Source organism: Anoplophora glabripennis, unplaced genomic scaffold, assembly GCF_000390285.2.
Source record: "Anoplophora glabripennis isolate ALB-LARVAE unplaced genomic scaffold, Agla_2.0 scaffold64, whole genome shotgun sequence".
NCBI classification, from domain to species: domain Eukaryota; kingdom Metazoa; phylum Arthropoda; class Insecta; order Coleoptera; family Cerambycidae; genus Anoplophora; species Anoplophora glabripennis.
The window spans coordinates 711967-726674 of NW_019416216.1; the positions used below are offsets into that span (position 1 = coordinate 711967).

Consider the following 14708-nt stretch of genomic DNA (forward strand, 5'->3'; position numbering starts at 1 on the left):
GTTCCTGGACGCAAATGCGGCCTGCCTAATAATAATATGCCGCCTCCTCTCCCGTACAAGTCTCCGACTTATGGGCTAATTCTCGTAGTTAGAATGAGGAGTAGAGATATATTATAATGTAATCTTACTCTTATTGATTTGATAATTTAAATTGCCTACATGAAGGAAATAAAATCACTGTTTAAAACAAAAATACTGGTCACGCGACTTGTAATCATTTATGAAGTCTCCGTACTTATACGTATACTAAGTTAGCTTTACAAAAATATGGACAGGGTTCTAAATATTTAGAAGGAAATTTTAAATTTTTCAATTCATTATAATAAAGCAAGCATTTTACGGAACAGTTATTCACTGTGCTTTACATCTAGGCTTCTCTTACTCGAAAACTACTAGCCCTAAGAAAATAATATGAAAAACAATAATATTAAACTAAATATTATAACAAACCAAGATGAAACAAAAATCCTTCATAAATATCAGTATTAGTTCAATACGCCGTAGAAGTATAAGAAAAATTATTCTGGACAAAGAAGTTTTCTTCATTTATTTTTTATATTAGTTGAGAACAAACATAAAAAAATACTGTTCAAAAAGTTAATGTTTTATACTACTTATATAGTGTTTAAAAGCAAATTCGAGACAAATTGGGCTTGTGAAAGCTTAGGTATATTTATGTATAGTGGATATTTGGGCACAAATCTATTCCCCTGGCATCTTTCTCATTGTTCAAAGCATGCGGAAGATATGATACAGTCTTACGCATCAACAACTGTCTAAAACGACTTGCAGATATGTTGACAAATAAAGGTTTCTTTATTCTCTTCTATTCTACGAGTATAGGTATAGTTTGATGTACATAAGAGTTGTATATATAACTACAGTATAAATATTTTAATTATTTAGTACCTAGAAGGATCGTGAGTGGTTGCAGCAGTTAGGACGTTCTGAGCAATGGATTGCGAGTTTTGCTTACAATCAAAACTGTCAAGTTGCAAAAATCAAAGAAATATTTGATATATCTTGATAATTCATCATAATTAATTAATGAATAATAAAGCTATTTCTTAATTAATTAATTATATAGAGATATGGTTACATTTTGCAAAAAAAAGTTGGGAAACGCTGTTTCCATGTTGTTCTTTAACACACAGGGAGAAATATTTTTCAATTTTAGTTAGAAAGTCACGTAAATAATAAATAATTCACAATACACTCACAATACTATAAATTCCTTTTTATCTCTCAAATTTCATAGTTTAAGTGGCATTATAAAATTAATGCTTCTTATAATATCGTAAACAATACTTTAAGAACAGCAGATATAGGTCAACCTCAACCTTAAATTTAAAATGACTTGGTCAGTTTGAAATGAAATTAATGAATGAGTAAATACATTTTGGTTGAACAAACAAACGTGAATGAACTATACCTATTTTTCAATTATTATAAGGTTTAATGAAATAGTTGTGCTGACTTTTATAGCTGACTGTAGCATAAAATTATTAAATATATACTTACTTATTACTTGCCAATTTATTCTTACGGTTCAGATTTTATTAAGTCCACAGCTTCCATAATTCCACTAAGTGAAAGGTGTATATTTTTAAACCTAAATCTGATCCTTTTGGCATAAAGGTTAATTATATTATTTTGTAACCAATACATGGAAAAAGTAAAACTATACTACAAATAAATAGCTAGAGACAATAGCTCATAGTGCATTGAGTCGTAGCCCGAGCCAGTCGAACGGTGTGACGTCACATATGGTCTGCAATAAATTCTCGTTGTTTTCCAACAGATGGCGTCATCAGAACTGCAAGCAGGTCGTTTAACGTGGTAGCGCCTAGAAAGTAGTACCTACCATAAGCAAGCTTGAACATCAGTGTATATTATTTCGCCGAAGAGTAAACTACTTTTTTTTTAGGTGTTAAACATGTCGAATTTCGTGCCAAAAAAAGAATGCTGGGAATTTTATTGCACCACTCTATTCAAAAGAAATCTACAGCTGAAGCACACATAATTCTTGTTGAGACACGGCGACCATGCTCTCTGGGGCACACAACATGCAGAGATTGGTTTAGAATCTTCAGAACTGATTAGGTATTTCATGAAAACTCATGTCAGACGCTAGTGAACTTGCAGAATCACTAGGAATTGACTACATAACAGTTTCAAAACGTTTCAAAGCATTAAGAATGATTCAAAGGCAAGAACATTGGGTGCCGAATGAGTTCAGGCCGAGAGACGTCAAACGGTGTCTTTCCACGTGTCAAACCCTGCTTCAATGGCAGAAAAGGAAAGGTTTTTGCATCGTATTGTAGCTGGAGATGAAAAATGGATACGCTATGCTACGTTAACGTAAAAAATCGATGAGCAAGCCCGGTCATGAGTCAACATCGTCAGCAAAGTTAAATATTCATCGTTCCAAGCTTCTCCTCTGCATTTGGTGGAATCAGCTGAGTGTAATTTATTATGAGCTGCTCAAACCGAATGAAATATTCACGGGAGATCGGCATCGACTACAATTGATGCATTTTGGTCGAGTATTGAAGCATGACAATGCTCGCAAAGATATTGCAGTACCTGCCAGTAAAAACCTACTTGGAAAACGCTTAAATGGGATTCCACTTCCGATTATCACTTGTTCCGATCGATGGTACATGGCTTGGCTGATCAACTTTTCCATTCTTATGAAGATGCCAAAATATGGATCAACTCTAGGACAGCCCCAAAATACGTGTCGTATTTCCAACATCGAATCAATATGCTGTCAGAAAGATACGACAAAGTAGTGGCTTGCCATAGACAATACCTTGAGTGACATGTTTTTTACTAATATTTTTAAATAAAGCATTAATCTTCACGAAAAAAAAAACAGCGAGACCTTATTCAACATCCCAATATTTGTCACAGGTAATAATAAAACTATCCACCTGATTTTTTCACCATTACTTAAGGGGTTAAATGCTTATAGAAAATGTAGAAATAAAACATATTACAAATGGTATTAGAAGGTAACCAATTTTTTTTTTATATTATTGACTTTGGTACTGCTGAATTGAATGTTTCTAAAAATTTACGAAATTGCACAATAAATTAAAACTAATTCTATTGGCTCTAGTTTGTTGTCAATGCATTGAAACTAGAAAATTTACAACGTTTCTATTACATGCAATAATATAAAATTATCTTTAAGTTTGATTAAATTTTGTTGATTGATTTATATGAAGTGACTATACGTCCCTTTAAAAATAAGGATGAGGTTAACACATACTTACGAGTATACTTTCCAACGGAAACAGAGCATTCCTCATGTTATTTAATATTATGCGTTTATTTAAAATATATCTTTATATCTACACGTATATTTCCTGGTATAAACAATTAGTAAATACATGTTTACAGAATAGCGACGGTGAAATCCAACACGTTTAAAAATATGGGTACATTAAAATGTATTAAAATATCAATGCATACAGTCAGTGACACAACATTTACCTACTTAAGACTTGGTATTTTGTAATATTTCGACTAATATCAAAAGTAATATTTAATGCGATTTGCGTAGTGTGAAAAAATGTATTTCAGTTCATGGTCAGAGGGTCAGCGCCAGTGTCCGTCAGATATTTGTTTGGTAAATTCCAGGATATAACTTCAGAATTTAAATTATGCTTATCTCAAATTTTCACTGTCAAAATATTAAAAAAACTTGTAACTCTGACGTAGCTCATGAAAATCTATAATTTAAGTAAATTAAAAATTGTATAAATATAGACAGTCCGGCCCTGTTTATGATATTTTACACCGCCGCCACTGGTATCACCGCGTCGTTCAAATCTTGCTTCCTATAGTTAATAAAGTTGGTCGTAGTTGATTCGAAGACACAAGTCGCCGACATTCGCCTCATGCCCACGTTGGAGGAGGTGCCCGAACGCCGACGGGCGAACGTCATATCGACGAGTCGAACACCGCCATGGAGGTGGAGATGCCCTCGTCTTTCCGGCAGCACTCCAAAAACTCGTCCAGCGTGACGACGCCGTCCCTGTTCTTGTCCATTTTCTGAAACGTATAAAAATAATTCTATCTACAACTGTCATCTATAAGTCTGTTTGGAAATGAGAGTAATAAAACCCCGAGATAAGAACCGGCCAAGGGCGTGGTAATATTTCGTTTCAGGTAATTATCGGGTACCACTAATGCTAACAAAAAAGACAGAGATTGGAAAATCGACTATCTACAGACTTTTAAAAGAAACAAAAAATGAACAAGATACTGTAGATCCCCCAAAATCATCTACAGGGAGGTTAAAAGTCGTTATATATGATTTATTCAAAAATATCATTCGCAGAAAAGTACACTGATTTTATTTTAAAAAAGAAATACCAACGCTAAACAAAATTTTAAGTGAACTTTCAGAGGACAACGATTTGCCAAAAATCAGTAGAAGCAAATTATGGGCCGTCTTACGAGAGTTGAATTTTTGCTGGGAAAAGCAGAACAGGAAGTCAGTTCTTATCGATAAAGATGAAATTATTTGTTGGCGAAGATCCTACTTAAGATCAATTAGAAAATTCCGTGACGAAGGGAGGAATATTTATTATCTAGACGAAACTTGGGTCAACGAGGGATATACTGTAACAAAAGTATGGCAAGATAAAAATGTAAAAAGTTTTCGACAAGCATTTTTGGATGGACTTTCAACAGGGTTCAAGGCACCTTCAGGTAAAGGGCGAAGATTAATAGTGACACATATAGGTAGTGCCAGTGGTTTTGTAGATGGCGGTTTACTTTTATTTGAATCTAAAAATACAGGTGACTATCACGAAGACATGAACGCAGATGTTTTCGAAGAGTATTTTACACAGATGTTGGATCTTATTCCTCCGGGGTCTGTAATTGTCATGGATAATGCCAGTTACCATTCACGGCAGACCGAGCGGACGCCTACGACTGCTTGGAGGAAAGCCGATATAATTCAATGGTTATCCGGAAAAAACATTTCTTTTGAAACAAATATGGTGAAAAAGGAACTTTTGACACTTGTCAATCTTAATAAAGATCAGAAAAAATATGTTATCGATGAAATGGCAACAAATCGCCAAATAACGGTACTACGGTTACCACCTTATCACTGTGAACTTAACCCAATCGAATTAGTCTGGGCGCAGGTAAAAGGAGATGTAGCGCGAAATAATACGACGTTTAAATTAAGTGACGTGAAAATTTTGTTAAAAAATTCCTTGGAACGAGTAACTGCAGATAACTGGCAAAGATGTATACATCATGTACAAAAAGAAGAGGAGAAAATGTGGGAACTCGATAATTTAATTGACGTTACTGTGGAACCTATCGTTATCAATCTAGGAGACGAAGATAATTCATCAGAATATTCAGAGGATGAATTTTAATATACCTACTTTTTTATTTTCTTTATTGTACATTTATACAACACTACATTTACTCACCATAATTTGAATTTTCAAAATACATATATTTTTGTGTGGAATAAAAGTCTATTCATTAAATTTAAATAAATATTTTGATAATAATATTGAATAATTTTATTTGAATTACTAAAAACCCTCTTAACCCGGTTATGATGCTTAAAGTAGCCTCATGTTTTGAAATGCTGTTTTTATATTGTTTACTTATAAGAGAAATGGACCGAGAAATTGAAGCGGCATAGACAAAGACGGATTGTCGGGGATTAAATTTTAGCTACCTGCTACAATTTAGTACAGTCCGATCACAAAAAGTTTTTTTAAAAGTACACCTCATCCTATACCGATAATACATAATATAAAAATATTGAATATAAGCACCAATACTACATTTATTTACGATTTGCATACATAATAAGCTTTTTCATTTCTAAACAGACTATAATGATTATTCCCGCAGGCGACAGGTTGCAAGGAAAACAAGTCGCCTAAGGGCATAATTATCCTAGTATCTCCCGTGGTGCATACAACGTTTTAATTGTTACTTAGACATCTGATTTTGTATTTATTTTAAATATGTAAACGAAAATGAAAACAGTTTTTCAATATACAAACGAAGTATCCAAGATGTATCTATGACACACGCAAATTTATTTATTTTAGTAGTTTGATGTTTGATTCTGAGGAGATTCAAAAGCCAGAATGGATAAAATTCCAGCAATAGTTGCTGCTAGAGTCAATAAAGTCAATGAAGAATTTCTGCCTAAGAAATCTAAATTACTTTATGATACAGAATATAAACGTTTTGAGACTTCGACAAGCAGAAATTCAGTGACAGCTGTTAGTGAAACTATATTAATGGGATATTTCCAAGAACTGGTATGTATTGCCTTTTATCACTTTAAAGAAATGTTTATAATTTTTGATAATTTATATTTTTTATATACCTTTTAGTCAGAAACATTCAGTCCTACCACATTATGGACAAAGTATTTAATGTTGAAGACCACATTATTAGCGCGCAGAAAAGTAAATATAGGAGAATATTATCGATTAGAGGCTTATTTGAAGCAAATATCGAAAGGATATATTCCAACAAAATCTAAGAGACTGACAAGAGAGGATATTTTGAAGTTTGTTAGAGAAGCATCAAGTCATACATATCTTTTGGAAAAGGTAATATGGGAAATAATTGGCTATATTATTTCATGTGCTTAATAGGTATTTGTTATTGTAGGTTGTTCTAGTAATGGATGTTTTTGGAGGATTAAGAAGAGATGAGTTGGTAAAGCTCTCGATAGATGGTATAGATGGCAAAGGAATCATTGTTGTAGTAAAAATTAACGATACAAAAACTGGAGTACCAAAATCTTTTAGTATTGTGGAAGAAAATGAAATGCACGCTCTCCAATTGTATCAAGAGCATATATCTTATCGATCAAAATAAACTAAAGAACGGCGTTTTTTTCTGACATATCGGAATGGTCGATGTATTCCGCAACCAGTAGGCAAAAATATCTTCGGCAATATCTCCACTACCCAGATGCTAAAATATACACAGGTCATTGTTTGCGTCGTACATCGGCAACTCTTCTCGTAGATGCAGGTGCACATTAAAAAGACATGGAAAATGGAAGAGTGGTACTGTAGAAGGATATGTAGAAGATAACATAATGTCCAAGGAGAAAATATCTCGTTCAACAGCAGAGAGTGGAAAGAACTAGTGATGACAATTTTTCAGAATTGATTTGAGGGAAAATGAACAACATTTATTCAATGGCAAAGAAAATGTAGGTAATAAAGTAGTGTAAATACTAAAAATGTTTTTCTTTGTACAAAAATGAAAGCTAAATCTAAAAAATAGATTATTGCCAATATTAGTCAGTGGCGCAAGTTTTTTTAAAGGTTCACCGTAGTGGTGATTTCACGTCACTGACTTGGTGGTTCCCCACAGGAGAGTAGCAATTGACAGTAACATTTACTACATCAAATGTCAAAACAATCCGTTCTCGTAATATTAAAAAAATACTATTTTTTTTATTAACTTTAACACCCTGCATCTTTGTAAGGAGGCATTTTGGAACAGAGGTTTCCTTGACCAATTATTTTATTTTGTCGAGAAGCGATTAAATTTTTTACACCTAATTATTATCACTCACCGTGTATATTCATCCCTTTGACACCTTAAATAAATGTCTTGGTTGAGGTAGCATTATGTAATGAACCATACATTGAAACGGTAACGATGAAAAAAATTGTATTATATCTAAAACATCAGTGCTCTCAAAAGCATTTAATTAAAATATGTTTAACGTAAACACGAGTTTCCTCTTTGCCAGGCTCTATTCAGTTGAGCTAGGCGGCAAAACGCGTGTATTTAAAACAATATTTAGTTTGAAGCCGGTTTTTTATTTGTCGTTTGTGACGCGGTGTGGGTAGTTTATGTGAAACGAAGCTATTTGGCTGGTGGTGTGGGGAAACGTGCAACGCAGCGAAGTACTTTAAATGTGGCGCATAGTTTTTCGTGATTTATTTCTGTTTAAATTTTGGTCTCGACATACAACGTAAGCCACAAACGAAACTTTGTCGTTAAATAGTCGTGGTTTAAAATAATTGTGGTATAATTATTTAGTTACTGTTTTTTGAATGGCGATTATTTAGCTTATTTATTATAGACAGATTAAGTCAGAATCTTTGCAATGTACTATCTTAAGTTCTTACAATTCGGGGTTATGATCAAAATCTTAAGTGACAAATCAAATCCACATTTTACCACCAATTTTCATCATAAATATCACTCCCTACTTTCTACTTTCTTACTCGAGATAAACATGAAAGAAAAAAGTAAGAAACTTTTTTATTACACCTTTTGCAGAAACAATTGAATATCACATTGCCTTAAAATATTATCTTGCAATGCGTTTTTTATATATTGGGGGTGGCCCAATGTATTTATATGCATATTTGGATAAAACTTCTTTTACGATCACAGTGATATAAAGTTTGGTCTTCCTCTCAAAGTAATAGAAACATGGCCAAAAAAGTGTGGCATAGTCCAATATATCCTTAAGTACTATTGGAAATACAGGGTGATTCAGAACTTATCCAAAAAAAAAATCTGGATGTACAGGGGACCCTTACAAATACAATTTTGTAAAGAAAAAATCAAAAAGATCAGTTCGAAATTGATTTAAAAAGACACTTCTGCACGGCACTGGAAACTGGTCCACTGGAAAACCTGACCTCGCACAATGCGACCGGTATGGCGGCGTGATAAAAACGGACAAAAACTTTCGCAAGGAAAGAAATATGTAAATAGAATTTTATCGCACCTATTTTATATCGGCAAATTCAAATGCTTTTGCCTTTATTAATTATTAATAAAATTAATTTGTGTTTTTAAATAATAAAATCATTTGACATACCCGATGCAGCAACAGCAATTGTTCAAAATTTTGTCCACTCACGTGTAAACACATTTGGGTACGTCTTACTCACTTTCTACGAACTAACACAAATGATGTCTTGTTTCACCATAACACAAACGCTTCACCATAAATTAAAACGATATCCATCAACTCCGAGTACACGCAAACCATTTTTGACACTAACTGCCTATTTTTGACACCAACTACTAAAAACGTATTATAAAAACCACAGATAACAGGTAAATATCGCAACGACGATTGCAAAATCCGAATTCAGTATTCGGAGTCGATGAGGCCACGTGGCGAATGATAATAGAGACTACAGTTGTCCAGCTATATAGTGGTTTAATGTGCTATAACTTCAATAATTTTTTTCTCAGAAACTATAAGGATTTTACAAAAATTTTTTTTACAATATTGACTCCATTTCTCATGCCGCATCTATTCCCAAATTTTTTTGGATAAGTTGTGAATCACCCTGTATAGTCATCAAATCACCAAAAACATACTGGGAGTTCCAGTAAAATAAATCTAGGTCCTTATATATACAATCTGATGTTCAATTGTTTTCCCCACCTAGGTATTAGAAAAATTAAGAATTTGTTACAATTTATGCTTCCTATGTATATTTGTGATACTTAATGGTTTACCAGAATGTAACTGCGGGAAAGAAGGTTACTAAGGAACTCACGAAGTTCCTGATGTTACCCAGGCCTTATAAGAAAATGTCAAAAAAAAGCTTGATATTTTTGGAAATTATTCCTACCTTTCAAAAAACCACAAGTTATCGTTTGAATAGTTCAGATTTAGCCGGATCATTATGTTTGTTTTCGAGTACTTACATTACCTACGAAAGTAAATACGAGAAAACAACCATAACAAAATATCAGGCTCAAAATTTAAGCTCGAATAGTATTTGGTAAGACAATTTCATGAATAGCATAATGCTAAAATTGAATTAAAACTTTATTTACATAAACAAAAGGCAATGAACGCGTATTAATATTAGAATACTTTTTTAAAGTGAATAATTATTAAAAACACAATTATTATTGTAAATCATTTGCCCTGTTGACGTTGACTCTATTAATGATTCTCCGGTGGATACTATTTGTACGGCTGATTTTGAATGAGCTGTTGACATTGACTCGTTATTCAAAGGTTTATTTCGAAGATTTGTTACAAAATTTGAGTGATATAGAATGTGCTGAAGAATTTTCAGTTATCTTAATTAATTCTTGTTCATTATCACCTGCTTTAGCTAAAGATACTGCGCTGGAACGATGTGAACGATTAGAAATCTTTTTATTTTTCGTGTACAATCCAATTTCTTCATTTGATGCCCACATAAGAATTTCATTGATTCCTATCGGAATATTTTTGTACCATCCTTCTGATTTATGATTTTTCTAAAAAGGATTGGGAGTTAGAAAAAGTCTCACAGTTGAAATACCTATAATCCATTCTGTGATAAAATTTTATAAAATAGTCTTCTTGCACTTATTTTCTATATTTTTTTAACCTCCTTGACATATTTTTTAAAACACTGTATTGTATTCAATGCGGCTAGTTAACTCTCCATTATTAGAGTTTGTTTCCGAAAAATAATATATTTTGCAAGTTCGTATCCAGCAATATGATAAAATTTTTTTCCAAAGGCCTGTAGGTGTATTTTCATCCTATACTAGCGCCATTTTAATCTCACTTTATACGATAGTGCACCGGAACTCTATTTGTGTTTTTCGAAATTGCTTTGTAACTTCTTTCATCTAGAATTGCGTGTCACGAGCTTTCTTGAAAGCAGAATCGGCGAATGAGTTGAAAATAGCATTAAAATTTTCAAAATACATATTTAAGGAAGTTAGTTGTAGTTAATGCAGTTTTAACCAGCATAAGACATAGTTGTGTGAACATTATTCAGCAAATAGTGTTATTATATTAGCACAATTAATTGGGTATGAACGCGTTTAAAAAAAAAAATTCTTGAAATTAGGTGAAAATTTATTCAATATTTCTTATGAATGTCTTTACGATCTTAAAACTTCTAAGCATTTATTTCTAAATGTTCAACGAAAAACAAAAATAAAATAGTCATTATAAAATAAAATCCCTGTTTTGGAACATATTGACTGTTCGTTTAACTTTCCTCCACAATGGTGTAGGACGTATCAAAGGTATTAAAAATTAAAATTAACTAGGTGAAAATAATACAGACTGTTTCGTTTCAACGATGTGGAAAATTCTGTCTAGCACTGTTGTACGATTTATGTAGCGTACAATTTTAACTCGTGTAATATCTGCATTGTACGGTTGCTAGTTTTGCTATTTGCAAATCGCCATTGTTTCCACACCGTTTTTTTAGACTTAATGGAAGTGCTGATTCAGTTCGATGTGAATTTGCTGTTTACTACCCACTCTCAAGTCTAATTTATTGAGAGCCAAGTGTGATATAAAATGCAATCTACACAATATCGCGCACAATAACAGTTTGTCAAATGAATGAAATGGTGTTACAATCGGATGCTACTTTGGAATGGAAGAAAGGGTTTTTGTATGCAATTGAAATGAAGGTATTAAACCAAACATTGTGCTATAAGGTTTATGCTGTCAAGAGTTGTTTTTTAGGTAGTGTTTATGAAGTAATTTTTGCTTAATTTATCTGTTCTATTTAATGTAAGAACATTTTGGAATAGTTTTTTTTCACAGCATTACAAACTGCTTAAATAAACAGAAAAAAAAATTAATTTTACGGCCTAATGTGGCGGAGTGTGCCGAAATCTTAGTGGTCATAGGTCACCATCAGGAACTGAAGTTCAACAACCGTTTGGAATGCCAGACATTTGTCGATTGGGAGCTGCAATATGAAAAAGTTGACGGTGATTTTGTTACGAAGATAATCTTCAGCGATGTAACGCATTATTATGAACAAGCATGTAATAGTTATTTACACCATAAAGGGGGTAAGAATTATTTACCAGTCGAGGATGATTTTGCGCCCAAGCGGAGCGCTGGCAATAGAGACTGGTAAATTATACTTAACTGCTGCGTGGTGTATAACATTTTATTTGCTCCCACAGTTCTTTATGGTTCATGAAATAAAGATTAGGTTTTATTTTTTGACATTTCTTAATCAACTCATTTTGACATTATTCGAAATCTTGCAAAATCGCCTTGGTTGTTTGGATTTTGACGTTTCTAAGATGTTTATAAACAAAGCTACATAGTTGCAATTTTGCTGGTTTTGAATTATTATTTCTAAATGAGTGATTTTCAAATAAGAGTGCAGCAAAGAGAACAAGTCAACCATTCAGGCACTCGATAATACACATATTTGCTAATGAAGGTAGTGACGGTCTTAGGCATTGCAGGAGCATGCCGTTCTGATGAGTTATGCAAATTTACTTCGGACAATATCAAAAATTTCGATGACATTATTGTAATTCCAATTCCAGATTCTAAAAATGGTATGTCACGTACGTTTACAACTACTTCTCGTCTGGGTTCTGTTTCTCACCTAGAAATTCTCAAGAAATATATCAAGATTAGATTGGAAATTAAAACTGAAATTTCACGCTTCTTTATGCGCTATCAAGCAGGTAGATGTTACAACCAATCAGTCGGCAAGAATCTATGATTACACAGTATTTGAAACTAAAACATCCTGTAACATATATAGGCCATTCATTCCGAAGAACATCGGCAATGCAATGAGAACTAGTAAACGCTAGGGGAATAATTATCCAGATTTTATAAATCTTACTAGATGTAATAACTGTACAATTACTATAAATATTGATAAATAATAATAAAATGTAATGTTCATCAAATATTCCTATTTATTTGTTCATAAAATATGCATTTATAACTCGAAATTGCTTTTTTCCTTAGAGAGGGAAGTTACCTCACTTACCTCCCGTTGTCCATACCTCCTTAAAAACAATATATTAATATAGCCTGTTTAGAAATGAAAGAGAGTAATAAAAGCTTATTATGTATGCAAATCGTAAATAAATGTAGTACTGGTGCTTATATTTTTATATTATATATTATCGGTGTACTTTTAACAAAACTTTGTGCGATCGGAATGTACTAAATTGTAGCAGGTAGCTAAAATTTAAACACCGATAATCCGTCTTTGTCTATGCCGCTTCAATTTCTCGGTCCATTTCTCTTATAAGTAAACAATATAAAAACAGCATTTCAAAACATGAGGCTACTTTAATCATCATAACCGGGTTAAGAGGGTTTTTAGTAATTCAAATAAAATTATTCAATATTATTATCAAAATATTTATTTAAATTTAATGAATAGACTTTTATTCCACACAAAAATATATGTATTTTGAAAATTCAAATTATGGTGAGTAAATGTAGTGTTGTATAAATGTACAATAAAAAAAATAAAAAAGTAGGTATATTAAAATTCATCCTCTGAATACGTATTCTGATGAATTATCTTCGTCTCCTAGATTGATAACGATAGGTTCCACAGTAACGTCAATTAAATTATCGAGTTCCCACATTTTCTCCTATTCTTTTTGTACATGATGTATACATCTTTGCTAGTTATCTGCAGCTACTCGTTCCAAGGAATTTTTTAACAAAATTTTCACGTCACTTAATTTAAACGTCGTATTATTTCGCGCTACATCTCCTTTTACCTGCTCCCAGACTAATTCGATTGGGTTAAGTTCACAGTGATAAGGTGGTAATCGTAGTACCGTTATTTGGCGATTTGTTGCCATTTCATCGATAACATATTTTTTCTGATCTTTATTAAGATTGACAAGTGTCAAAAATTCCTTTTTCACCATATTTATTTCAAAAGAAATGTTTTTTCCGGATAACCATAGAATTATATCGGCTTTCCTCCAAGCAGTCGTAGGCGTCCGCTCGGTCTGCCCGTGAAGACCCCGGAGGAATAAGATCCAACATCTGTGTAAATTACTCTTCGAAAACATCTGCGTTCATGTCTTCGTTCACCTGTATTTTTAGATTCAAATAAAAGTAAACCGCCATCTACAAAACCACTGGCACTACCTATATGTGTCACTATTAATCTTCGCCCTTTACCTGAAGGTGCCTTGAACCCTGTTGAAAGTCCATCCAAAAATGCTTGTCGAAAACTTTTTACGTTTTTATCTTGCCGTACTTTTGTTACAGTATATCCCTCGTTGACCCAAGTTTCGTCTAGATAATAAATATTCCTCCCTTCGTCACGGAATTTTCTAATTGATCTTAAGTAGGATCTTCGCCAACAAATAATTTCATCTTTATCGATAAGAACTGACTTCCTGTTCTGCTTTTCCCAGCAAAAATTCAACTCTCGTAAGACGGCCCATAATTTGCTTCTACTGATTTTTGGCAAATCGTTGTCCTCTAAAAGTTCACTTAAAATTTTGTTTAGCGTTGGTATTTATGTTTTAAAATAAAATGAGTGTACTTTTCTGCGAATGACATTTTTGAAGAAATCATCTATAACGACTTTTGACCTCCCTGTAGATGATTTTGGGGGATTACAGTATCTTGTTCATTTTTTGTTTCCTTTAAAAGTCTGTAGATAGTCGATTTTCCAATCCCTGTCATTTTGGAACACTTTTCCACGATGTCGTCAACACTGTTGGTAGGATTTTGGTGTTTCAATGCATTAAATACATTTAATATAATAATCTTCTCATTCCGAGACAGCGCATATCTTTTCAAGCGTTTAGCAGGTACGTAATCTGATAAGCTCGACATTTTATCCAAACAATATTATATCCACTGGCACAATAGTCACTAAACACAAGTCGAATTTTACTCTACTGCACTAGCACGTCTTCGTATATTCAGCTCT

General features: G+C 32.9%; 1 protein-coding gene across 1 annotated transcript in view; it reads right to left on the bottom strand.

The window, feature by feature from the left end:
- Positions 1-40: 40 nt before the first annotated feature.
- LOC108906696 (Kv channel-interacting protein 4-like) overlaps positions 41-14708 on the bottom strand; it is a 405856-nt gene continuing 391188 nt past the window's right edge. The window contains exon 7 of the mRNA XM_018710032.1: positions 41-4062. Coding sequence (XP_018565548.1) covers positions 3952-4062 — 111 coding nt within the window. The 3' untranslated portion in view covers positions 41-3951. The remainder of the gene's footprint in view (positions 4063-14708) is intronic.